This window comes from Kryptolebias marmoratus, linkage group LG24 (assembly GCF_001649575.2).
Source record: "Kryptolebias marmoratus isolate JLee-2015 linkage group LG24, ASM164957v2, whole genome shotgun sequence".
Lineage (NCBI taxonomy): Eukaryota > Metazoa > Chordata > Actinopteri > Cyprinodontiformes > Rivulidae > Kryptolebias > Kryptolebias marmoratus.
In genome coordinates, this window is record NC_051453.1 from 3,458,057 (window position 1) to 3,484,144 (window position 26,088).

Here is a 26,088-nt window from a genome sequence, read left to right on the forward strand (position 1 = left end):
ACAAACAGACAGGCAACAACCTTAATTTGTCCACTTATGGGTTAGCTTGCAGTGACCGGACTCTGTGTTCCCCATGCATCCTGCAGTTGTACTACATTTTACTGATTTGCTGCCCTTGATGTGAATTGTAGACAAACTGGAGAAGCAGCCAGAGTCAAGTTTTGCCAAATTCAACAGCTTTGTTCTCTCAGTTCGATGAGCTGCTTACATCCCTGCAGCTTTTATGGTCAGCCAGACTCCCCCCTTTTCCTCTTAATCAGTCACCTCCAGGAAACCCTGAACAGTATGTTTGTTGTGTCTATTTCTGCCCCAATCTTCACTGTCCCACTAAGAAATGTGTTGGAGAAACTTACGCCTTTTCTCATTTTCTCTGCGAAAACTGTTCGGCTGATTTGGTGTTTTTTCTCCGTTTCCTTGAAGCTTCAGACAATTGCCTTGAAGTTGAAACAACTTCTTATTGTTCAAGATTTCCTGTTTTCAATTTTGGGAGATCACATGGTTTATTTTTTTATTTTTTTGCCTGCAAGACACATTCTATTGTGAGCATCTCAAAAACATAAAGGCTTAAATAAAATAAAAAGAAAAAATCCCATGTGTGTCAATAATGTCATACTGGTTCAGTGTCAAATTCTCTCACTAGTTAAAAGCATACACAGAGAAAAAAGTTTTTTCTTTGGTTTTTCTAAGCTGAAAAAAGCAAATGGAAATCAAATTAAATGTTAAAATAGGTGCACATGGATGTTTATTTTATTTCTTGGCAAACAAAGGTTCCCTGCTGACTCAGACCTGCATGGCCCATTTGATAAGTTATTGTGATCAATTTACCTTAGAAGGAAGATTAAAAGGTTAGTCTGGATGTGTTCTGTCAAATAATTATCACTTGGTAGTGTATCAGTTGTGACATTAGTTGCAGAACAAGCAGTAGAGAAACAGGCAGAAGTCCTTTCTTTCATACTTCATGTTTATGACTGATATCTCAGCTGATAAGGTACTAACTACTGATAACTATTTGCCAGAACATCACTTCAAAAGTGACCAGATTATCTTTCCAGACTTGTTTCATCTGCCCATGCTTTGTGTACATCCAACAGTGAGAACAATCCTCTGTTTTCACGTGAGCAGAGTTCAGAGTTCTGACTGCTGCAAAATCCAAAACAAATATTATCCGAATAGCCATGAAATAAAATCAGACTAGCTTTACAAACTTACTTTCTGCAATTCGAGCATTTTTATACAACTTCTTTTTTTAAAAAACATAATTCAGGAAATGAATAGTGAAATCCAAAGTGCAAAGGCAGAAAAGTGTTGCATGCTTGGTGGAGCCTGCATAGGAAGCCAGATAGGAAAAGACTTGAGGCTAGGTCAGCACAGATGCTTCAGCCTCTGGTTACATAGTCTGTCAGGAGCCAAATAAAAAAGGTGTGAGCATAAAAACTACAGTATGTGTGCCTGTAAGTGATGGCCCTCCAGAGGAAGAGAAATGCAACAGACTCAGCACACACAATGCTTATGTGTACACAACCTTCAGTGAGCATGTGTGTTTGCATGCATAGGAAATGGTTCTTGATGATTGGGCATGCAGGGCGGAGGGGTCTAACACTCACACATTAACCATTGTATCCACGAGTCTTTGTTGTCCAGCAGTGATTACAGGCTGCGTTTGTTTGCCTGATGGCAGAACCACATTGCTCTGTCCTGCTTAAAAAGGTTTCGTTCAAAAGGCACGACATTTTGGGAAACACCCGAAATCTTAACTGTTGGGCGAAGCAACTAGACTAATGTGCAAAAGTCTTGAGTCGTCTTTTGTTTCTTTACACTTTGCTTCCAAGGAGCCAGACTTTCTTTTAATCATTTAAAATACTCCAAAGTATTTATTCTTCAGGCTTTCTGGATGGCTTTCAAAACTTTCTTTGAACACTGATTGGTCTTTCACTTGTTTTCAGTCCAGTATTTGATCATTTTTCAGAGAATTTTTTATGTTTGTTTCTGGTTGAGGCACTGAACTCGGAGTTATGAATCATCCAGAAATAAAATGGCTCCTAATGTCAACACTAAACAGACAATTTAAAATTTTTCTACTTTTGACCCATATGACAAAAGATGAAGTGTATAAACCTTGCTAAGAAGCCATTTAACATATATGTTTTTATGCATTTATGATCATTATTTTTTATTTCTTTGCAGAAGTTAGGGCTAAATATGCTTTTGGCAACCATTTTTAAAGTTCAGTTCACTTGTGTAGATTTTCTCCCATAAATACTTGGTGTTTTATGACTCCAAGTGGGGTCCTGACCCCACCTTTGGAAACCACTGAGTTATATGTTTCTATGAATTGGATAAACACTTTGTTACCAGCAGTTTGTCACAAAATACAATTTGTTCCAGTTGTTTTAGTTGAATCTATGAAAGATAACTGTTTGATAGTCAGAAAATGTAATTTTACTTCCAACAAGGTGATTCCAAAGGAGCTGTAATTACCTGATGTGATAACTTGGCTTACAGTCAATAATCAATGAATGATGATTATCCTGTTTTAGATTTCTGATGTTTGGGGAGTTTTTGAATAAATGACTCTTAGATACTCCTCATCTGCTATAATTTGTTTTTGTTAGACCATACGCCTTTTTTATTTGAATGGTTTATTTGTGTTTATTAGGAACATACTGCACAAAGTGAATTCATGGTCATTTACAAGGATTGGACAAAAAAATGATTAAAAAAGCAACCAAAGTCCAAAGAAACCCACTGAAAAATGTTTAGAAAGTCCAGCAAACTGATAATCAAAACCATTTTAAACAATTACAAGAAAATCTGTTTGAAATTAGGACTTATTTAAAATTTCCACATATTACTGTAGTTTAACCATACAGAAATAACGAACATATACATTTTGTAAAACATGACAAAAAACACATAATCTTTATTTATCTTGCCATGCTGCCATGGATTTTCCAAACTGTATTTGGAAAATCTAACAATGTTGGTTAAGAAATTGTGGAGAAACGTTACCTAAATTGTCCTGAGCAGTTTGCAGTAGCACACTCGTGTTTTGATGTTTTGTTTTTTTTTCAATTTTGTTTTGATTGTAGTTTAGGTGGTGGTGGTGTAGCTAAGGGTGTCTTGGAAGTGAGACCGGCAACAGAGGTGGGAGGTCTGGGAGACTTTGTGAGAAAGTTTGTATTAAATTCCCATTTCCCTTCATTGTGTGCCGAGCTGGCCTGGCTCCACACGCACTGCTCCTGCTGAGCCCTGGGAGCCCAAGCAGAGGGGTCGCTCACACCTTTCAGAGCCCCAAATCACCTCCCCTCGAGTCCTCCTCAACCGTGATTACAATCCCCAAACTTCCATCCCAACATGTTCTCTGATAAAGAAACCCTGTTTATGGAGCTTTGGAGAGGCGTGTGGATATGCGCTTGAAAGCATGATAAGAAAAGTGTAAGCGATAGTCAATGAGTTGATGACCGATGAAAAGATTCTGAGATAAAGCATGTGTGTAAAACTTATTAGCAGAATTTAAATGCTTTTATCATACCAAGTCAGATTTCCCCAAAGATAAAAACCCATAAAAGCCTAATAAGTGTGTTTTCACTCTCATATCTGTCAACTGGTCTTAAAGGCAAGATTTTCAACACAACATGGTGAAAAACTGGCAGGTCTACAAAACATCTTCCCAGCTACATTTCCCACTTTCACAAGAAAAAAGGAAAAAAAAAAGTCAGTAAAGAAGTAAAGAATAAAATGACCAACATGATGGAAGAGGCCTGCTTCTCTGTTCATTGTTTTTACAATATTCTGAAGCACCAAAACATTGTGCAATTCCAGAAGTGGAAAATGTGGTTTTATTACAATTGATTTACAACATTCAAAAACTGCACTGGTTAAATCTATTGGTAGCATAATTTTAGATTGTGACTCATCTGGGAAGCGAAGCAGTAATCTGACAATATTTAATATCCCTCAGCCAACATTTGATATCAGTAATATTAGTGTCAGACTTGACATCTTAATATCAGTTACCATGCTGTAACAGTTGTGCAGCTGAGGGGGGCACATAAAAGAAACAGGCTTTACGGCAGGCTGCTTTACACAGTTCTAAATCAATTGCATCGAGCAGCAAAAGAGGAAAGCTGCTTCACAACACAAACAAACTGCAACACGGTTTTTCACAAGCAGCAGATATATCCGGATGAAATGCTTTCCAACCATGCCAACTGAAATCTGTTAATGCCCTCATATAAACATTTCTGAGTGATGCAGCTGCAGAAATGTCTGGAGACGTTCAATCGGCCTCTTGGCCAAAGGACACAAAGAGAGAAGTTTGTTCAGATCCACTGAAATCCAAACTTTTGTCACATGTTGCTTCCTTTTCACTCCCTGATTTCCTGTCACTTTCCACTGTGTGCTTTCTCACAAAGACAAGCTGTCATTTAAGTAACCTTAAGAGGAAAATTCCTACAACAGATGGATGAAATAATAAGAAATGACACAGAAGACAAAAGACTGAAGACTGCAGGCCAGAGCGGGGGTGCAGTAGTGATACAATTTCTTTGATACACTAGAAGTATTTAAGGAGCCCTATTTTATCGGAACGTGTACTTGAAATAGTATACGCAATCCACTTTTCCTACTTCTGCATCACACACATACACTCACATGACCCCGTCCTTTGGGGTAGCAGAAATAAAATGAGTTACTGACAGGTTTTAGGGCCTCGTGAAGCAGGTTTCGGGTTTCTACTGACAGGATCACTTCCCTTCAATCCCTCCCATTTCCTCAGGCTCCACCAGCAATTACAATTATGATACAGTTAGACAGACATATACTTGATGCTTAATATCAAGCCATAACTCAGACTGACTATAATAAACCACATGTGATATCACCATCCACATATTGCTGCTTTAAAATATACCAGTGACTGGGATGGAAATAACCATAACATAGACATGAAGACATTCATTGACAAATGAGTCAAAATAGAAACGAAAGTAACTGTCAACAGCCAACTATGCAAAAACATTATATTCTCTCTGATAGTGTAAGAAATATTTAACTCTCAAAGCCGTAAACAGCAATTCAATTCAATTCTTTTCAATTTTTATAGTTTCAATTCACAACAAAAGTCAACTCAACACATATATAAGAAAAAAGAAATTAGAATCATAAAAACAATTTTGATCCAGCTTCAGTTACAGTAAAATTAAATGTTATTATGATACAATATATTCACATAGAGTACATAAAAAAATACTAGTGTCAGGCTGGATGGAAACGGAAGCGAACCCAGAGTGCAGACTCATTCTTCCAAAACAAAAACTAATTTATTGAATAAAGAAAATAAATAAAAACAAACTGCTGACGTGGCAGCAAACTAAACTTAACAAAAATCCAAAGCAGGGCATGGCAATGAGGAAACAAAACATAGAATCATCAAACGACAAACAATGATCCGACGACTAGTGGGAGAAATGACCGGGTATTTGAGTGCTGAGGGTAATCAGGTAAGTGGAGACAGGTGACATGATTAATATTGCTCACAGGTGGAGATGGGAGTGACAGGTAACCAGATGACTAAGCTGGGGGAATGAAAATGAAAACAAACACAGACATATGAGACAAAAGCAGAAGGAAAACACGAACCAAACTACAAGATAACAGAAAATAAAAAACACCAACTGAAACATAAAGCAACTAACTGAAAACCAAAAACCCAAATCCTGACAACTAGTTAGTAAAACGTATCTAACAAAACCAGCAAATTGAGTCAAATCTTCTCTTTGACATAATCCCACACCCTGAATGAAATGATGGTGATGGCGGAAAGAAACAACACCTTTTTATCAGGAAGAAACCTCCAGCAGAACCAGAACCAGCAGAACCAGAACCAGGCTCAGGATCGACCAATTAGAATCCAAATAGGTTTTTATGCCTAAACCTTGCCTGTACAGTGACTGAAACCAAACAATAACAGCTAAACTGAAGACAAAAGTAACATTTAAAGCAATTAGCCTTTCAATGTCCCTTTCCATTTCACAAATATGACTTTCATAAATTGCACTGACAATTAAAGAAATATAATTAAATCTCAAGGTTTGGGACACATAAAAAATCCCCAAATTCTTTACTGCTTTAGTTTTACATTTCATTAAAAAAGTAACATACATGAAAAAGCAGACCAACAGACCAAAAACATTTAAAACCAACAGTATTTTTACAGTCACGTGTTTCACACATAACGTTATCTTTTTCCTATTAATGTTTTTTTTCTTTTTAATTGTGTGTTGTTTTGTGTGAATCCCACACACATACACTGAAGCATGCACACAACTGTAACAGGGAACAAGCTACTTGTTCAACAACAAGGACTTCCTGTTCATTCATTGGTTCCAGACCGGAAAGAAAACATGGTTCAAAATTCAGAATGACCCGCCATCAGCCCTTTTCTCCCAGTCTGCCTCCTGTGATGAGGCTGGGGCGCTGGGAGTAAGCCCGGAGTGATGAGGGTCCATCACCAGATGACCCATCAGTCTGACACCACACTAACCCTCCATGTTGTGAGGATGTTGATGTTTTAGCCTCCCTGCACAGGTAGCTGTACTGAGCCTCATTAATGGTGTCGTGGAAAGTCCAAGGAAGGAAGCTCTAATAAAGTCGACTTGTAGGGCTAATGTGGCAAAATGGCCGAGGCTCAGTAAATGATTACGCAGCAGAGGATATTATGACCATTAGCAGACTCAGCCAGAGAGGTAAAAAGACAGCAGACCATAATTTTGAAAACAGGCAAAATGGGCTTACTATTACTGGCATGTTAGGGCTCTGCACAGAGGTACAGATGGTTCACATTGTTACCTCGCAGCAGGAGGGTCACACGTACATATTTTGGTGGCAGCTTTTTTGGTCTCAATTTCAGGTTTTGTTTAAAAGAATAAAATTTACATTGTATGCCAGGCCTATTCATCTTCAGCTGCAAGTGTCCCTTTTGTTTGGTTATTGTCCATGTTAGTCACAGGGATGCTGTCACAGACTTAGTGGAAAGATGTGAGAAGCTCTGTATTTGACCTTTTGGAAAACGTACATAAAAAGGCATAAATTGACATTTTTGTCTTCAATCACAAGTACATTTGCTTTCAGACAGTTGAATTTATAAATCTACTTTCCATCTTTTGGGCTTTTAAAGAGACATCTTGATGCTTGTAGTGAGCTTAGCTAATGCAACTTTTGCTGCTGTCTTCTGTTCGTGCTGCATCTTTAATGACCTGCACAGCTCAGATGGATAAATCAGTCATCATCAACACCCCACACCTCCTTGTTGTTGTGGTTTACCAAACACTGCCTGTTTGACAAATGTTAACTTCTACTAGCTTAATATGACTCTCAAGACATGAAGCTCTAACATGTATTTTAAATTTTAGATTATATTCAGATAAATCCGTTTGGGATTCTGGCAGCATTTCGGGTGCCAAAGGGTCATATCTGGCCCATGGACAGCTTGTTGAATAGGCTGTATGCCATTCTCTGTCTCAAACTAGTTAACTAGTTAATGTGACAAAAACATGCATGCTCTGTGCAAATTTGGTAACAATGGATGGCATATTGGAGCCTTGAAGGGGAATCTAAATGTTATAGTAGTATTTCTATGTAGTAGTTAGTATTTCTTTTTTAATTATTTCTTGACAGAAGAGCCCGGTAAATGTAGTGGAATATTTTTAGTTTTTTTTTCTAAAGATGCCTTACAGGGTTTAGATTCAGATTTTTTTCAGTAACTCTAGGATTCATAAAATCCTCCTTGAAGTCACTCTTGTGGTTTCTTTGTTGAAATATAAATCTTAACCCCAGCTGAGATTCTTAGCACTCTGGAAACTTTTTTTAAAATAAGTTTTGCTTTTTTTTTTTTTTTTTTGACATTTCTCATTTTTTCTCTCAGTTACTGTTTCAGAAACACTTTCCTTCTGAGTGATGCTTTTATTACAAGGTTTAACTGCAGGATTGATTCTAACAAGGATTGACTTTCCTCCCACACACTTATGGAAATTTCCATGTAGCTCATTCTTTGTTTCATCAAACAGTAAATTTTTATCCTCATTGTTTCCCAGTCATTGATGTGTCTTTTTTATAATTGCTAAGTGGGCACTTTGACCAATCTACCATGTAATTTTTATTTCTCCACAAAGAAATTTGAAAATCCTCCATTTTGACCGCTGACTTGTCGATTATGTTTTTGTTCCCAAATTGGCTGACTAAGTAGCCCAGGATAAAAAGTCTGCTGACAGAATTACATTTTATTCATTTAAAAATGATGGGACTTATTGTCTGTGGGCTTTTTACTACAAATGCACCAGAATATTTTTTGTCTTGAAGATCTGTGTCACATTCCAACTTTGCATGACTATGGATAATGGTCTGAAGTTATCAGCTTGAATTCCACCCTAACACGTATCATTAGCTTAGAGACATTCTGCTTATAGGTGTGTACCTTTTCTACTTATGCCTTATTACTGCCTGCCACCAGAAGGAAGAAGTGGGCAATATTGTTTTTGCCCATGTCTGTGTGTTTATGCATATGTTTAGCAAAATATCTCATGAACCACGAAATGAATTTTAATGAAACTTGCACAAAGTAATCATTGGATGTATATTTATTACTGAATAATTTTTTAAGTGATTCAAAATGACTGCTGCAGCCAACTGACCTTAACAAAAAGGCTATAACTATGGTGGTTATTGAGCTAAAATTAATGTGGTAGTAGCTGAGAGTCATTCACAGCATGTACTCTGCATGCAATATCTAACAATATTGCATAAAAGTGTGCAATTGTGCATTGTAAAATGGATATTTCTCATCATAAGAGCATCTTAATCTAAAATCTGGCATGAAAAGACGCAGGTGATGTGCATTTCTTTAAGGAATAGGTCTTATTTAGGTCTTGGTCTTTAATTATTTCAGTGAATATGTCACAGCTCCATCTGTTCCTGCCACGTCTCTTGTCTCATGTCATGCCACAGCCACTTAACTTCCCACTCCCAGTTTCTAGCCACGCCTTAGTTTCCATGACCACGCCATCAGTCTCATCTGTTTCACCTGTTCCTGTCACTACATATACTCACAGCTCCCAGTACTCAAGCGCCAGATTATTGAAAGCCTCACAGCCAGTAAATGTCCAGCGTTATATTCTCAATCATGCCTGATCTCGACCCTTGCCTGTTCCACGACCATCGTCTCTTGCCTGCTCCCTGCCTGATACTACTTTGGACTCTGACCTCTCGTTACCGACCTCGCTACGCTCACCTGGACCTCGCCCTTTGGATTTTCCCTCTCTGGTTTTGGCTTCGGACTTCTGACTCCCCGGTAACGACCCCACGCTTGTACCTGGACTTTCCCTCACGCCTCAGCCCCTTTCAGACAAGCCTGTGTGCACCTAGCTACCAAGCTAAGGAGGACTTACCTGTTCTGGTCCCGATCCACGACGGTCACGTGAGTGCGCTGTTCAGAACCTCTGGTCCCGCTCTTAGTTTGTCCATAATAAAATCCTTAAAACTTCGCTATTGTGTTGCGAGTCTGAATCCTGTCAAGTCCTGCCTTGTCAGAATAATCTGGCCAAAAGCAAAAATGGATTCGGACGAACAACGCTGGCGAAACAATGTGGACGGAGCTATTTCCGGGTTACAGGTCAACGTTCAGGAAGTAACGCGGTTACTCCGCGACCTGTCGAACCCTAGAGTAAACGGCGCTGCTCAAGTTCCCGCGGCTATTACTCGTTCTTTTGTTTCACCCATGCATGAACCAAAGCTTCCGCCTCCTGAAAACTTCTCCGGTGAGTCAATTCAATGCAGACCGTTTTTGACTCGGTGCGAAATCCACTTTCAACTTCAGCCGTCATCTTTCCCTTCTGAGAGAGCTAAAGTTGCTTACGTTGTTTCACTTTTGTCTGGTCGAGCAAAACTTTGGGGCACGGCGGCGTGGCAACAAGATGCTTTATATTGTTATGCATATAAGGATTTTGCTGCGGAGCTTCAGAGTTTTTGACCCCATTGCGCCCGAACGGGAGGCAGCACGCAAGTTATTCTCATTGAGGCAAGGAAGGAGAAGTGTCACCGAGTTTATTATCGACTTTCACACGCTTGCTGCTGACAGCCATTGGAACGAGTCGGCTTTAACCGATGTGCTCTTTCAAGGCCTTAAGGAGGAGATTAAGGATGAGCTGACTACTCGAGATCGCCCTTCGAGCTTAAGAGAACTAGAGGAGCTGGCCACCAGGATTGATCTACGACTATCAGAACGACGACAAGAAAAACAAGGTAACCTGTTTTGCAGGAGCCGTAAGGAGGTTGTCGGGCCTCCTGTACCCTGTGAGACAAGCCACTCGGCTGGAGCAGTATCCATGGAGGAACCTATGCAGCTTGGGAGGACCAAGTTATCCACGGAGGAGCGAAACAGGCGTAGATCGGGCAACCTTTGTTTCTACTGTGGAGCCAAGGACCACGCTGTCAGGAGTTGTCCGGTAAAAGGCCAGGCTCAGTAGGATCCAGGAGAGTCCTGCTGAGCCCAGTAAGCCATCAAAGATTCTCCTCCATGCTCATGCTGCCAGCAGAGTTGTCTGTCCGGGGTCAGAAAACCTCTACTAAGGTTTTTATTGACTCCGGAGCCGACTCCGAGTTTATTGATGCAAATTTTGCAAGATCTCTTGGGATTGAGGTTGTCACCTCACATAATGATCATAAGATCACCGCCCTCGATGGTCATGTCCTGGCTCAAGACAATAGTGAGACCAAACCTGTTCAGTTATCAATCTGTGGCAATCATCATGAAACATTAAAGGATGCCTGTCATTCTAGGAGCATCCTGGCTAACTACTCACAACCCAAGAATTGACTGGGTCAAAAGGGAGATCACAGGATGGGCGGAGAAGTGCTCTGAATCATGTCTGTTAGACGCTGTCCTGGACTCTAGCCCGTCAAGTGACAAACCCGAGGAATACCCAGACATCTCCAAAGTACCTCCTGAGTATCTGGACTTAAAGGAGGTATTCAACAAAGCCAAAGCCACGTCTTTACCTCCTCACAGACCCTATGACTGCCCCATCGACCTTCTTCCAGGTTCTACTCCTCCCCGTGGTAGGCTTTTTTCGTTGTCTCGCCCAGAACAGGAAGCAATGGCGAAATACATAAAGGAGAGCTTACAGGCAGGCATTATTAGACCTTCAGTGTCGCCAGCCAGGGCAGGGTTCTTTTTTGTGGGGAAAAAAGACGGATCACTCAGGCCATGCATTGACTATAGGGGTCTCAATAACATCACTATAAAAAATAAATACCCATTACCACTGATGTCATCAGCTTTTGATTTAATCCAGGGAGCTAGGGTTTTCACAAAGCTAGATTTACGAAATGCGTACCACTTAATACGCATTAGAGAAGGTGACGAGTGGAAGACCGCTTTTAACACCCCCTCGGGACACTACGAATATTTGGTGATGCCCTTTGGTCTTACCAACTTAAGGGGGACTTCACTAAAGCTGAAGTCATTAAAAAAACAAATACAGAGGCAAGAAAAAATAAATGAAAATGTCTTAAAAATATTGTTTTGGTGTTTTGTTTAAAATAATAAAAGAAAAGAGAGGCAAGTCATTTTAGGACAAGTCTGAGATAAAACGTTTACAAACCTCAAGCTTTACAAAGGCACTGCAGTTTTACTTTTAAAGGTGCTAAAGATGTAAAAAACTTATTTTCTTTAGGTTGCAACCATCTTAAATGGCCTGGAGTACAAAAAAACTGTACAGTTACATTAAATTCATGACAAAAAAAAAGTTTACATGTTACTGTTCAACACAAAGCTGAAGCTCAACAAACACATTCCTCAGGAAAGTGTTTTTTGAATCATTATTATTATGCAAAACTGAGTTGCAATACTTTAGTCACAACAACGGAAACTGTAAATCTGTCCCTCTGGAAAGTGGGCATGAAGGAAATTGTGGAAAGGGAGGGGTGCAAAATGCAGCCATCATGTCTGTGGAATATTTAAGGCATTTTTAAGGAAGCTAAAAAAACACCCTGAGAGTGCTGAGCTAAAAGGCAAGACTCTGTGCACTGAGACTGCACTCACAGAGCCCAGAGGGAGAACTCAACAAGCTGCTACCTTGGGAAATGGTGTGAGGTGAGAAGTTTGAAAGAAAACGTGAAGCAGGGATTACGGCAGGTGAGAGTTTAAGAAAGCAAAAGAAAGAGAGATGGATGAGCTGTTTTTACTTGTCCACAGTGTCCACAGGACTTGAGCCAGATTCAGGAAGAGGTACTGCTGCTGGAGGCTGATATGTGTGTGGAGGAAGTGGAGGGAACACGGGGGCAGGAATCACCCTGCAGACCGGAAAAAGCCTGTAGAGGTGATGGTGGGGGTGGAGGCAGAGGGTGTCCGCTCCTGTCTGATAGCTTGTTCAACAAACTGAAATACATACATGCACACACAAACCCAAACTTGTCACACACTCTGGAGACCATAGGTTCTTGTTCCCATCAGCTAGCTATAGGAGGAGGAACACAGTGGTGAGAAAATGCACAAGTACCCTGAGTTACTCAGGAAGTTCATTCAAGTACATTTAATTATGTGTAAAAATGTCAATACAATAGTGCTATCAACAATCACACTGTTGTAGGAAATCCATTTCTTACTGCAGGTGCCGTTAGTTTGGTCAGCAGCAGAAAAACATATTCTTTGAGTTGGTCTTGTTGTTCGGTTAAAAATCAGAACAATATTCAATGTATCTAAAGCACCAATCATAGTCGTACATTCACCTGCATCGTTGTCGCCCATATAAAGAGTTCAGGTTTTAATATATTTATTGAACACAGATGAGTTTACTTGCAGTCAAACAAAAAATAAACAGCTAAATGTCTTCAGTGATGGTTAGTTAAAACACTCAGACATGTGCTATGAATAACTGTCAGCTACACATGGACCACATGGCAGCCATCTTGTTTTGGATTGACTCTTAAAGTTAATTTGAAACTTTCTGAAAGTTTCATTAAAATCTGTCCAGTGGTTCATGACATATTTTGCTAACAGGGTTGACTCCAACTGTTAATGCAAAAGTTTTGAGCAAAGATCTCACACAATAAGTAGCAAACAGGGTATGTTTTGTGAACGACTCTCAGCTACAACCACACTAGATTTTAGCACAATATCTGTAAAATTGTCTGAATTATAGACGTTTTTGTGTTTTCTAAGTCAGTTGGCTGTGACCGCCATCTTGAATTGGGTTTGTTCCAAAAGCTAACACATCGTAAATGAATCTTTTTTAATTATATGAGATATTTTGTGAACAGACAGGCGATTATAAGCGCTAAAATACAAGAAAAAAAACCTAAAGATGCATGTTTGAGAATCCAGCTGCAGCAGCCTTTTTAACGTTCTTTCGCCAACGTAAAGACCAAGAAGAGTAAAAACACAAACAAGGAGGAGTCTGCATGTAAAAGCTGCTCCACAAATTATTGACACTGTTTCTGGGTCTCTGAGAAAATACTGAAAGGACATGTTGTCACAAAACTGTGTCAATGCAAAGTGAATGCAAAAGCAATACTGATGTAGCGAGACAAACTTTTAAATTCTGATTATTTTGGTCTTATTTCTGATGAAGACAGCGATGCTGGCTCTAAGAATCTTAACGACTTGATGAGGAGGCAGCCGAACACTGGATTCCAACAGACCTCCAGTGAACTTAAAAAAAATGTGGATATAAACAATTTTCTTCAAGTTTTTTGTGGTTTTTGTTCAGCAGCTCACTATGTATTAAATTAGTCAGCAAAAAATAGTAGATTAGACGAATATTTGGTACCTTGACTAATTTACCAGCTGTATACACCTACAGACAGAGTCACAGACACAGACCTTTCATGTAATAAAAACTAAAAGCATTGGTAGCTTGATACTGTATCAGTAACCATCTCTGGGCTTTCTCACTTTTCACATTAATAGACTTTTACTGTCCATTGAAGCATTAGCAAAGTGCAGTAAAAGTTTATTCAAACTTTGGAGTTCTGTGGTACAAAGTTATACAAACACTGATATATTTAGTTCACCTCCACAGAGTGTTTTTGTGCTCCTGGGCGCACCTTTTCTGTTTAATTTATGAGTCAGGTTATAATTAAAATTTTGTGGCTCAACATTACATCCAAAACAAAAAGTAAAGTATACTAACCAACGGATTACCACAACATTAAACTAAATCCTTTTCTTCAAAGAAACAATTAGGTAATTCAGACCAGAATTATTCCAAACCCTGCCAGGTACCCAGCTTTGAATGCAATACGTGTTTTAAAATGAAGAATTTATTTACATTGAAGGTAAGAAAATAAATCCTTAGCTCTTATTCAACCATCAAAAACAGAAATTTAAGACCGAAACTGATTCTGTTTCTTTCTAATGCATATGCATTGATACGGTTGGAAGTGATGGCAGGAGATCAAGCCAAACAAATACAGATTTGGTTCTCTGCATGTTAATATCAGTGAGATATGTAATGTTAGACCACTGAGCATATAAAACCAGGAGCTTTTATACCAAATTCAATTTGATCAAACAACCTTTTGAAAAGGAGAACAGAGCAGATCCCAAAGTGTGCAGAAGTGTAAACATACATCCCTTTAATTATATAAATGATGCCCCTGATGTCACATTTAGAGTAAATACAACATAAGACCAAAATCTGAGCAAAAAAGCAGTCGTTTTATTCATAGATACACACATGTAAAGCAGATGTGTAGAAAACTTCAATCATATTATCCTGTTTCCTGGTGGAGGCCACATATGAATTCATAAGTTCAAAAATATGTGAAAAATGAAAATCTATCACATTGCAAAATTCACACTTAGATTGGTTTCAGCAGGGATATTCTTTTCCTGTGAGGCAAGAAAACAAAAACTGAGAGTCAGCCTTCTGAGTGCTTTGGATTGTCTCCTCTGGATGCCTAATAACCGGTCGCAGGCTTGTTTGTCACATTGCTCTTCCTCCTGAAGTGCAACTGTCCATTGTTATGTACAACACAGCACGTGCTGGTATTTCCCTCCTCTTAAAAGGACCTTGCAAGGTTTTCCCGTCTTCTCCACAGAAACAGCCGTGACCTTGGACCTTAGCACTTCTCTTAAAGGACAAAGAGTAAACAACATAAGGCGGCTAAAGTGTGTGTGCGTGTGTGTGGGGTGGACTGCCCTCCCCCGATCTGTGAACTGTTCAACTGCATCAGACCTTAACCTTTTTCCTGCTGACGTCTAATAGATGGTCTTAAAATTATACAAGCCAAGCATTTAACATTACTTTTAGCTAAAACTTATTTCACAACACAAAAGTTAAAGTCGTTTATATGCAAAGTGTCAATTATAATGAAATGCTGATGTATTTCAGTTAGACAGTTTCAGACACCATCAGGATGCAGTGACAGTGACGTCTATAGGCTCAGAAACATGCATGTTAGAGTAACTGATTACTCTAAATCAGTGGTGTCCAATCCTAGTCCTGGAGGGCTACTATCCTGCATGTTTTAGGTGTTTCTCTGCTCCAGCACACCTGGTTTGAATGAATGAGTGATTAACAGGCTGCAGTGGCCCTCCAGGACCAGGGTTGGACACCACTGCTCTAAATGGCCCCTCGGTGTGAGTGGTTTGTCTCAGTTTTCTCTACGTGGCCCTGTGATGGATTCACGACCTGTCCAGGGTGTCCCTCGCTTCTCAAACTATGATTGCTGGAGATAGGTATCAGCTCCACTGCGACCCTAACTGGAAAAGAGGGTAAAGAAAAAGGATGATTTTTAAAAGTTGGCCATGCAAAACGCATTAGGCACCTGCAACGTGTCTGCTTGGTGTGTAAATTATTAGGATTTTGTAACTACCTAAAACTCAGTGAGCCTTTTTCTGAAGCTGCCAAAAACCAAACAAATTAGTAAATACAGGTATAATAAAATAAGCTAATTTCTGTTTGTTCTTTTTAAATCAACAGCTCTGTCCAGTACTGCAAACATAATCTAAAGATAATTTATTGTAATCAAAGGGTCATGCAGGCACTGAGCAAATAAATCACTGAACAGATAAAGCAGGCTGATAAACAGCTGCTGCTAGCCTTTTGTGTGGGAAACCCCTCCTTTGTCCTACAGATGATGCTGAGTTATCAGTTTATTCATATTTTTCAACCCATCTTTGTTCCTGCTGTTTGCCCCAAGGCATGCAGCTGAAGCATCCTGGAACATAAAGAGGGAGGGAGGTACGGAGGATTCTTAAGGGAGTGAAATGTAAAGATACCGAGAGGCCAGGAAGTGGCCCCATTGTTTTCAGGGTCACGTCGCTTTTCCTTTCAGAGTCTCAGAGGTCCGTTCTTTCTGCTTAAGCTGTGGATGCTACATAAACACAACTCCTTGTTGTCTCAACTGTATCTTGTCCGATTTCCTTTCTCATCTTGGGAAAGCTGGGAAAAGGGTTTACATTTTTAGATTAACAAAGCAAGGAGTGGCACCTGAGGCTTTGGACTGCAAACAGACACACCCACTGGAGGTGGTAAATTTTTCAAGCAGATATCAAGCAAATGTATTTTGGATTACTCATTAAAATTGGTATTTACACTGAAGGAACATTTGCAAGAACAGCTTAGATTGGGCGGTTACAGTGTCACTTACAAATAAAAACATAATGTACAGCTTTCAGTCACATTTCATGTCTTCCTGGTTTGACACAGCTGCCTCTGTCCATTGGACAGGGAAGGACAGCAGGAGGCAGGAGGGAGCACACCTTGGTTACTGAAGTTACTCATTAACACGTTGTTCTGGGAAGCAGTTGCAGAGAACACCTCGTTCAACCTTTTCACGACATTTCTCCGTGTCACAGACAAAAGCAAGAGAAAATGTTAAGGCTGGTGTGAAAAAGTGTTGATGCAGAAAAAGCAGGTGAAATCTGAGGCTGCAGGGATTTTCACGGACAGGTGACGAGGTAAGCCTTTAAATAAACAACTCTACGGGAGGGTTCTTTGACCGTATTAACAACACATTGGGTAATAGTTCTCAGATGGACACAGTTATTACCAAATAATGTACAAAAAGGACTACAAAACATAAGTGCATTATTACACGGAGTGAAAATGCTTTAAATTAATTCTTAATGGTCATAGAAATGCACAGTATTGTGTCTAGTTTACAGTTTTTGAGTGTTGCAACACACACCTGCTAAAGCTACATTTGGAAATTGAATTTTTCTGTTAAAATGAAAACAATTTTGGATTACCAATCTGATTTATTCATAACTTCCAGAATAAGGAAGCAGCTATGAGGGAGTTTAATGCTAAGAAGTGCAAACGATCGTCTTAATGGGAAGTTTCTGGTCAAAATGATTAAATAATAAGATATTTCAAGTCAGTTCTGCAGAAGATTAAAGGTACTTACTGCAATGTCATGAATGCCACTCAAAAAAACCTAAAATCATTAAATAAGAAACAAAATGCACAGATTTTTGTTTCTATTAATGATTAATGTGTCCGTAAATAGTTCAAACCATTGTTTCTAAGCGACAAAATAACAAAGAATTAACACTTCTGTGATTTTTGAAGCACAGATCTTTTTACTGGTGTCGAATACAGACCCACATATGGGCTTCTTGCTGTTTGTACACCAAACAATTACTTCTCATTAACACTTTCGGTTTCTTGTCCTTTACCTTGGATTCTATAGCATGGAGACATTTAAAGCTACGCTATTTATTATCACCTACTGCCAAAGGAGAAGCAGCAATAATGTTTTTGCCCGTGTCTGTGCATGTGTGCATGTATTCGTTTGTTTGTCTTTCTGTTAGCAAAATATCTCATAAAACTGGTTGGATTTTATTGAAACTCTCAGAAAGTAATCACTGGATTCACATCTGCAACCAATCAAGTTTTGGAGTCAATCCCATTAAAGATGGCTACCACAGCTGAGCAACCCTGTCAAACAAAAAAAGTGGCCATGAATCAGGCAGTTTTACAGATATTGACCCAACATTTGTTGAGGTAGTAGCTGAGAGTCATCCTTGACACATGCTAACACATCTTGTGAGATTGTGTCTAATGTCATTTACAAGCTCCAACCAAAAAGGCCGTTCCTTCTCAGCATAAGATGACCTTTAAACTCCGGCATGAAAGCTGTCAGGCGATATACATTACTCCAAAGAATGCTGGACCTTTATTCTGATAAATTAATTAGTGCTAAAAGGGGATTTTAAACCTACGTTTGTGGTCAAGTTGCAGGTTTTTAATGTGTGTGAGCATGCTCTTGTGTTTCTGACTGGGGTTCAAACAACAAAAGCCTAACTTTTAAAAGCACCTCACTTATGACCTCACGTTAAACAGGAAAAGTCCAGCATGTTCAAGTTGTTTCCAAGGGTGCAGCTTTCATACTAAACCACTTCCAGTCTCTTAGTTAAATTATCGCACTGATAAACAGAGTCTCTGCTGGCCTTAAGTGGCTGCTAAATTAGATCTTTTGCCTGTTATCCTTGACAAACAATGGCACAGCCCGACTCCTCCACACATTTCAAAGCAAACAAAAACACAGAACTTGGCAGTGGGATAAAAGAGAAAGCGTGAGGCTCTGGTGCTGCTCTGTGGTTTGTAGGTTATGGATCACTTAAAGGACTAGTTTGTTATCTCTGAAGTATGAATATCTGTGTTTACTGCAGCCAAGGAATGAAGATTGTTTCCTTGGTTACGTATCATTTGTAATTATCATACAAAGTGAATGCATTTAGTTAGAATTGATCGTAAAATAGCAATATTTTGTGTTCTTTTCAAGCTCAATTGGCAAAGGTCTAACAAAAAATCAGTTCTGAAAGCTAGAAACTGCTTAAGATTGTTTTGTTCAAAGTATTCTGTTCATACTTCCCTAGAATATAATCTTGATGTATAATTCAGCATAATGGAGAACGTTTTTCATCCTCTGGCTATCATTAGCATCAATAAACAGATGCTTGACTCAAAATTAGGAGCAAAGAAACACAGTGTGACTATGACAAACTGCTTTCTTTCATTTTTAATAAAATGTAGCAGAAAATGCAGCTGCAGAGTTGCACCCATGCAGGTTCCTATAGGAGCACAAACTGTAATCTATCAGGAGAGCACACAGAAAACACACATTTCTGTCTCCTGCAGCTCCCCGTCTGCCGTTCTGCTCTGCCTGGTCTGTATATTTTGTTCTACTTTGCTTATGTGAAGACAGAACAGGAATAGATAAAGGCAGCCCTGTTGGTGTGTTTACAGTTAACAGTGCTGGAGAGAATAGCTGGACAAGATGAAGGGGAAGAGGCCTAACGACCGGCGCTGTGCAGACAGACACTTCTTACTCTGACAAACCTCCTCAGGGACAAGAACGTGAGCGAAGAGTTTAGATATCTTCAACAGGCCTAAAAAAAGCATCAAGAACATTTCCGAAATGATAAATTCAAGACAGAGAAACTGTTGAGTATTTCAAAAGTCAGATTTTATGATTGATTTAAAACTTTATTTTTTTAAATTCAGTTTCACCATCTTGTTGTAAAAGCTGAGTAATTAGAGGAAATCAAAATGAAACTATTGAACAATTGTTCTTTAGAGATCCTTGTCTGAGTCCTGTGGATGTAACCCTTTGTTTGTTTGTTAGAAATAATTAAATATATATGAGCCACTAAAACAGATCACTCTGGTCTCAGTGCCAGAATTTATCTTCAGTAATATCTATTTTCTAACTGCTGACTTACAGAGACAACCATATTGTTTAAACAGGAAAAAATGGCCCCTATAATTTCTAATAGCGACCAGCCGGAGAGCAGACTCATCAAATTAATCTATTGTGTTGATTTTTTATTCTTGAAGTGTCGCTCCTGTCAGTTTTAAAGCCTCCCTTTGAGACAAGAAACAAACACGGGCAACAACATTATCCTCCACTTTTACCTTTTGGCGGAAGGCAAGAAAAAATGGCAAGAAGGACAAAGGAACAAACTTAGAGTATATGTCCTTAAAAACCTTGACCTATGAAATTCTTTTATTCCTATCTGTGGGCTGAGAAAAAAAAACAAAAACTGAATTGTTCAGAAGCCTGGATATTCTTGCCTGGCAGGATTTTTTTGTGTTTCTATCCTACAGTAAATACAGTGAGCCTTCCGGAAGCATCCTGCAGGCAAATGTGTAGCAAATATGTAAATAGTTCCAGATGAAGGTCCTTTCTTTCAGAACAAGTTTAGATTTGCATTCAGAACATCAACAGCATCATGGTGTCAGCTTCTATTCCGTGCAGCGCAGGTAAAAAAAAGCAGCAGCAGTTCAAATGTTGATGATATTAGTTTGTTTTCTGTAGATGTGAAGCTGCTCATCTGGGCTGCGTCTGGATGCTGGTGTGTGTGTGTGTGTGGGGGTGGGGTGGGGTGGGGCGTGGGGGGTGTGTGGACACGGTGAAGCTAATNGGGGGTGGGGTGGGGTGGGGGGGTTCAGCTGACAGTCCCAATTTCCAGGCTTTGTGCTGAACAAAAACGAAAATATAAGAAAGATCTCAAATGCTGAAATGTTTCTACCATTTTGTGGCATTTCCCATCTGCACAGCTTCAATAAGACATGCAGCTGAAGCATTTTTTTATATTTGTTGTTGCAAAACAAATAAAGCCTGCAGGTTTCCTTTTACTGCCCTTTGAGAATCAGCCTGCAGAGCCTCTATTGTAGGAAGCTGTGAAACATTTGAATTCTTTCAGTCACCGCTCACACTTACACACACAAACAGAAATGATTGGTTTTGCCAGTGTTTTGTCTCAGTTTCACCTAAGGAGGGAGATTCATATAGACTGCAGGACTTCCTGTTTGCGACACACTTTTCCTGCTGTGGATGAGCTCCCGTCAGCTCGTCCTCAATAATGACTTTTGAACACAAGCCTTTTTTTGCAACAGCTTCTTTTTGTCTAATGACATATCAGCCTTCATGGATACTAAGTGACATATTTGGGTCATTATGCTGTGCCTGTTATAAAATATGCATTTAATGGCACAAACAGTTTTCAGCAACAATGCTAATGGGGTCTGAGAATCTTTTACTGGATTTTTCCCCCTTTTCTTCTCATCTTTGAAACCAAATGAGTGAAAATGAAAAGACTCAAGCTAATCTTAATATTTCATTTCTCTCTTCCCCTTTCCACAGAACCTCATTTGATTGCTACAAAAAGAACGGTGGCTCGTATTTCAACCTGCCACCAGCTTTCGGTCAGCTCTGAGGCATCACCCTGTCACTCAGTCTTGCCACCTAGTGGAGCTCTGAAGGCTCGGCTCCCTTCTGGTCAACAAGTCTTACAGACAACTACCTCCCTCATCTGGGGAGATGCCTGCCCTGCAACATCTCCTCTGTGTCCTGTTCAGCTTTAACTACTAAAAAGAAATAACAAAAACAAACAGTGAGAATAAATAAAAGCTTGAATTAAAGGTTCCCTTGGATCTTGTGGAGCCAAAGTGACATATTTGGGATATACTCACACATCTGTTGGCTTTCAAGCTAGAGTTAATGGTGCCCTTATAACAAAGAACACGTTTTATTTAACAAGAAGCAAACTACAAAACTTTCACCAAGACGGCACAAAAAAATGGAGTCATTAACAACCACACAACCAACAACAAAAAATGGTAAGATCAACTTTTTTTTATTAGATTTTTTTATTAATAAACCAGTTTTTTATTTATTTAAAGCCACCAGACACTCCCACAAAATATCAAAGGCACTCATTGCAAAGTATGTTATCAAACATAAAAAAAGTTATCCTGAATGGTGCAGTTTGAAAGACTTCAGTAGTTTAAAGACATGCTGATGTGTAGTTTTTGACTGAGGGTACGCACTCAGTGTAAACAAAGCACTCGTCTGAATCCACTGAAACCACGTGGAAACTTATCTGTACACTTAACTCAACAAATCAGATTATAAATATGTATCAGTAAATGAAAATAGTCAAGTGTTTTGATCCCAAACAGCTCTTCCATGGATGTTGTCACTGTAGAGCTGGTTTTGGCCACTTCGGCTGTGTCTGTAGATAAACAAACACATGTGGTCGTTGGCAATCATTCCCAAATTTATCTTACACATTTTAAATTTAAGGATACATTAAATATCAATATGAGAAAAAACAAAAACATGCAGATTCTGTTTCTTCCCCCGTGAATCTTTGGCCAGTCTTCATGTGATTTAACTGAGTACCTTTAAATTGATTTGATTTGACTCTATAAGTTTTAGTTTGTAAATGAATGTTTGTTTTTTTCCACCAACATCACCAAGCAGGGAGTGAGTTTCTGTGATGCTGTCTTTCAGACACAATGGGAACTCAGAACAAGAACTATCCCAGTCACAGCTGGGAGTTCTTGGTGGCGGTCCTGGTCACGGCTGTCTCTGTCTCCGTTCTCATCGCCCTTCTGGCCAAATGCCAGGTGATCCAGCGTTACCTGGCCAGCTACAGACACACACGGCTGAGGGAGATCGAAACCGTCAGCCAGTGTGACTCATCAGGTTTGTTTGTTTTGTTTCCTTTTTTGTTCCCTGACGTAATACGTGATTTAAGACAAATATCTAATTTTCTGTCCTGTTTGTAGTTGAGGTAATAAATATGCAGTCACAAGCTCTTTACTGGAAAATCTGCAACAGAATTCAGTCTTAGAGAAAACACCTAACAAAACAAGGGGCAATAAAACAGCTGAAGCTAAAAGAAGCAGAAGGCTAGCTAAAAGCTAGAGTATCTTAAGGTAGCTCAAAGTAACAGAACGGTATCTATAAATTAAAAGTAGAACAAGAAAGTAGTAGGCTGAAGTAGGTTTTCAAAGAGAACATTGTTTTTAAAGAAATTGGTAGATATTTCAATGTATGTCTATGGGGAAAATATTTGTAAATAAAGTTAAATATCTTGAAAAGTGTAAAAGTTATAAAATGCAAAAGTCACATCAGCCATGTCCTGAACAAGCTGAATTTTTTGATATATTATTGGTGAAACCAGCACAAAGTATGCAGAAGTAGTTGTGAAAAAAACAGGAAAACAATTTAGATGAAGTTCTAATTATTATAATCAGATACTAAATAGAGAGGGAGGAAAAACAGACAATGGTGGATACATTCATGACTGGAAAAAGACGTCAGTCTCAGACGCACAGAAACTGTAACTGCCTGATAATTGTTGCATGTTGTCTTTGGTGGTGAGAGTGCCGAATCAGCAGCTTTTCACACTGACGATTCAAGCTCATCACCAAAGATTTTGTCTAAAACGGCCAAAAATCACCCAGTGTGAAACTGGCATGAAGAGTTCCTAAAATTATGAACATTAAATTGTAATGATCGATCAAAACCATGTAATAGCCACATGTTAAGACCTTTAAAAATAGAGGTAATGAATTCTCAGAGCCAAAGGTTTACAGATATGTTTTCAGAACGAACAAGGCTGCTATCCTAACAGAATGGCAGACTGAAAACCTTGAACTGATGGTTGTTTCTGTCCGCCTCCAGGTCTGGAGGTGGAGTTTAACATACGAGGGGGACACAGAATGAACCCTCACTCCTTCCCTCCGGTGAGCGAGGAGGATGATGACGGCTTCATTGAAGACAACTACATACCGGCCAGTGAGAGAGCCAGGGCTGAGAGGGCAGCTCAGGACATGGAGGCAGACACAGAGGAGGAGATGGAGGAGGTTGAATTCAGCATCACTTAGCATTAGCATCTCTGAGCCAGAAACCTGCAAACCACCAGTTCCACTCCAAGAACCACCTAAAATTCAGGATTCAGATTCAGGCTCTGACTCCATCATGAGTGAAGACAAACAAAACCAGAACATCTCTAAAACTGTGCTTCAGGTTATCGTGTGAAGCTGTTTTTGATTCATACCAAAAAAAAATATGTACTGTTACAGTGGCTAGTAGTTTCTAACCTGAAAGTCTTTAAGCCTCAATTAAAAAAGAACGACCTTACATTATGTATATTTTTACAGAAAACACACATCTAGGTACCTATAGTTACTGATCAAACCTTACTTTGAAGAGGAAAGAAGCTCCTCTTTAATTAAAAAGGTACTGAATTAATAGAATATAGGCGTAATGTTTTGCCATAGCCTTGGAAACAATTTTCAATTGGCCAAGTGTTGTGAGCATGTGTGAATGTGTATGACCCTAAACACCCATATGAAGAATCTTATCTCATCTGAAAATATCAAATATATGCAGTAAAATCCACGCTGGAAGCACAGGTTGGGTTATCTAAAATTGGATATTTAAAAAAATAAAATAAAATGCTGAACAGACAAGTCGTTTAAAATTGTAAAATATGACTAAATGCTAATCTGACCTCTTTTTTGTGGGTTTTAAGACGACGTAAGATTCTGCACACAAACATACAATAACTGTGGTTTATATACCAGATTTACACAACTCAAGAATATCAAGATATTGTTCGAGTTCAACCATATGAAGCTCTAATAAAATGCTTACTTTTTATTCATTAATTCTTTTGCTGTGTTTTTGGATGTCCTCTGGTATCCATCAGGGGGTGCTGTAGCCCACCCCGCACCCTGACTTCCCATGGCCTTGTGTTTTGCTAACTATTTTGATTTCGCTTCTCTTTAATATCCATGACAGTTTTTTCTGCTCCTCTTTGTTTGCTGCAGCAGCAACACAGCCTCCTGCTGTTTGTTGGCTGTAGTTGGTTAATTTCGCTCTCAGAACAGAGAAAAACAAACATTTTTCTCTTTTATCATCTCTGCAGTGGCACCTTTTCTTTGAGCTTCTGACTCATTTTAACCATCATGATTTTATACCCAAATGTTGCAATATGTTTTCTGCCATTTTAGATTGAATAAAAATGTGTAAAAGCAAGTGCAGAAAATTAAATTACAGTGAATTTCTTTCATGCTCAGCTTCTGTATGAAAAGAATTTAGGTTGAAATGTTAAAACGAAAGGAAAGAAAATATAAGGATTTGTCTTTTTTGACCAGGACCCCTGGTTCTCACTTACATTTGCTCATGGAAACAGGTAAATATAAAACTATAATATGACTTTAAATTCAAATGTTCTTGAAACACAAGCATTTTTTCCTGGCAGGTCCAGTTTGTGCATCCTGTGTCTGATTCACTGACAGAAAAAGAATTACACACAAATCATGTGATGAGATATTGAATAGTTTGCCTTTGGTCTGAATCCCCTTAACTTATAGTACTGTTTAAAAAATGTCTGCTTGTATACACTGAAAACCTCAGAGTGATTATATTTGTTCTGCCTCACCTTACTGAAAGTTATGAACTGAAGGATTTATAGAGTTCAAGTCACCTTTCTGTCTAAGTACCTCATTTGATTGAAATAAACTTTTATCCTAAATCTAAACAACTTTAACAAAGAAAAGTCTGAAAAGTGACTTTTTCATTGAAAGGTTAATGTCTAAATATGTTCAAAATGAATCTGTGCAGTAATGATTTTAGTTCTTTGACTTTTTTAACAACACAAGAACATATTTCAACACTGAGAATACATTTAATGAGATTTACTTTTCCTCCCATTTGTGTTTATTTTAGGAAAATAAAGTGTTACAAAATAAAATAAAAACAAACAACATGTCAAGTTTCAATAGTTATTTTATGCTGTAGGTGCATGACAGTAAAACAGGATAGATAGATAGATAGATAGATAGATAGATAGATAGATAGATAGATAGATAGATAGATAGATAGATAGATAGATAGATAGATAGATAGATGGGCTGCTTTCTTCGGGACAAGTGGGAAAACGTGGATTTTTCACTAACTTAAGATGATATTGTGGTAAGTTTGTAGGTTTGTCAACAAGTCTGTAAACACTAAACAGAAACCAAAGATTGGAGAAGTTAACTTTTGTTAACTCGCCTTTCTTTCTTTCTTTTACACTTCCTACCTCCGACACAAACAGCAGCGATTAAAGCCAACGCTGGCTTTAAAGGAGAGCCCTGAAGCCTTCCTGATCCTGGGAGACAGGAGCGCAGCTGATGAGAGCAGTCTGACAGGTCTGCGTGGCGCTCACAGGCGAGGCTTCAGCCGGAAACACGCGGCGTCAAGTTCGCAGTAAAAACCGGAAGCGGAACAATCCGCTCT

General features: G+C 39.0%; 1 protein-coding gene across 3 annotated transcripts; it reads left to right on the top strand.

Annotated features, from left to right (window-relative positions):
• Positions 1-16,752: 16,752 nt before the first annotated feature.
• On the top strand, positions 16,753-25,361 carry lg24h1orf210 (linkage group 24 C1orf210 homolog). 3 transcript variants are annotated; one of them, XM_017420395.3, is made up of 4 exons: positions 16,753-16,960; positions 21,154-21,629; positions 22,306-22,500; positions 23,485-25,361. In XM_017420395.3, the coding sequence occupies exons 2-4, from the start codon at positions 21,590-21,592 to the stop codon at positions 23,685-23,687; spliced, it is 438 nt and encodes a 145-aa protein (XP_017275884.1). In that variant the 5' UTR covers positions 16,753-16,960; positions 21,154-21,589; the 3' UTR covers positions 23,688-25,361. The 3 variants fall into 3 exon arrangements, with proteins under 3 accessions (XP_017275884.1, XP_037829924.1, XP_037829925.1); XM_037973996.1 differs by lacking the exon at positions 16,753-16,960 and adding an exon at positions 19,268-19,364; XM_037973997.1 differs by lacking the exon at positions 16,753-16,960 and adding an exon at positions 20,251-20,270.
• The last annotated feature ends 727 nt before the right edge of the window (positions 25,362-26,088 follow it).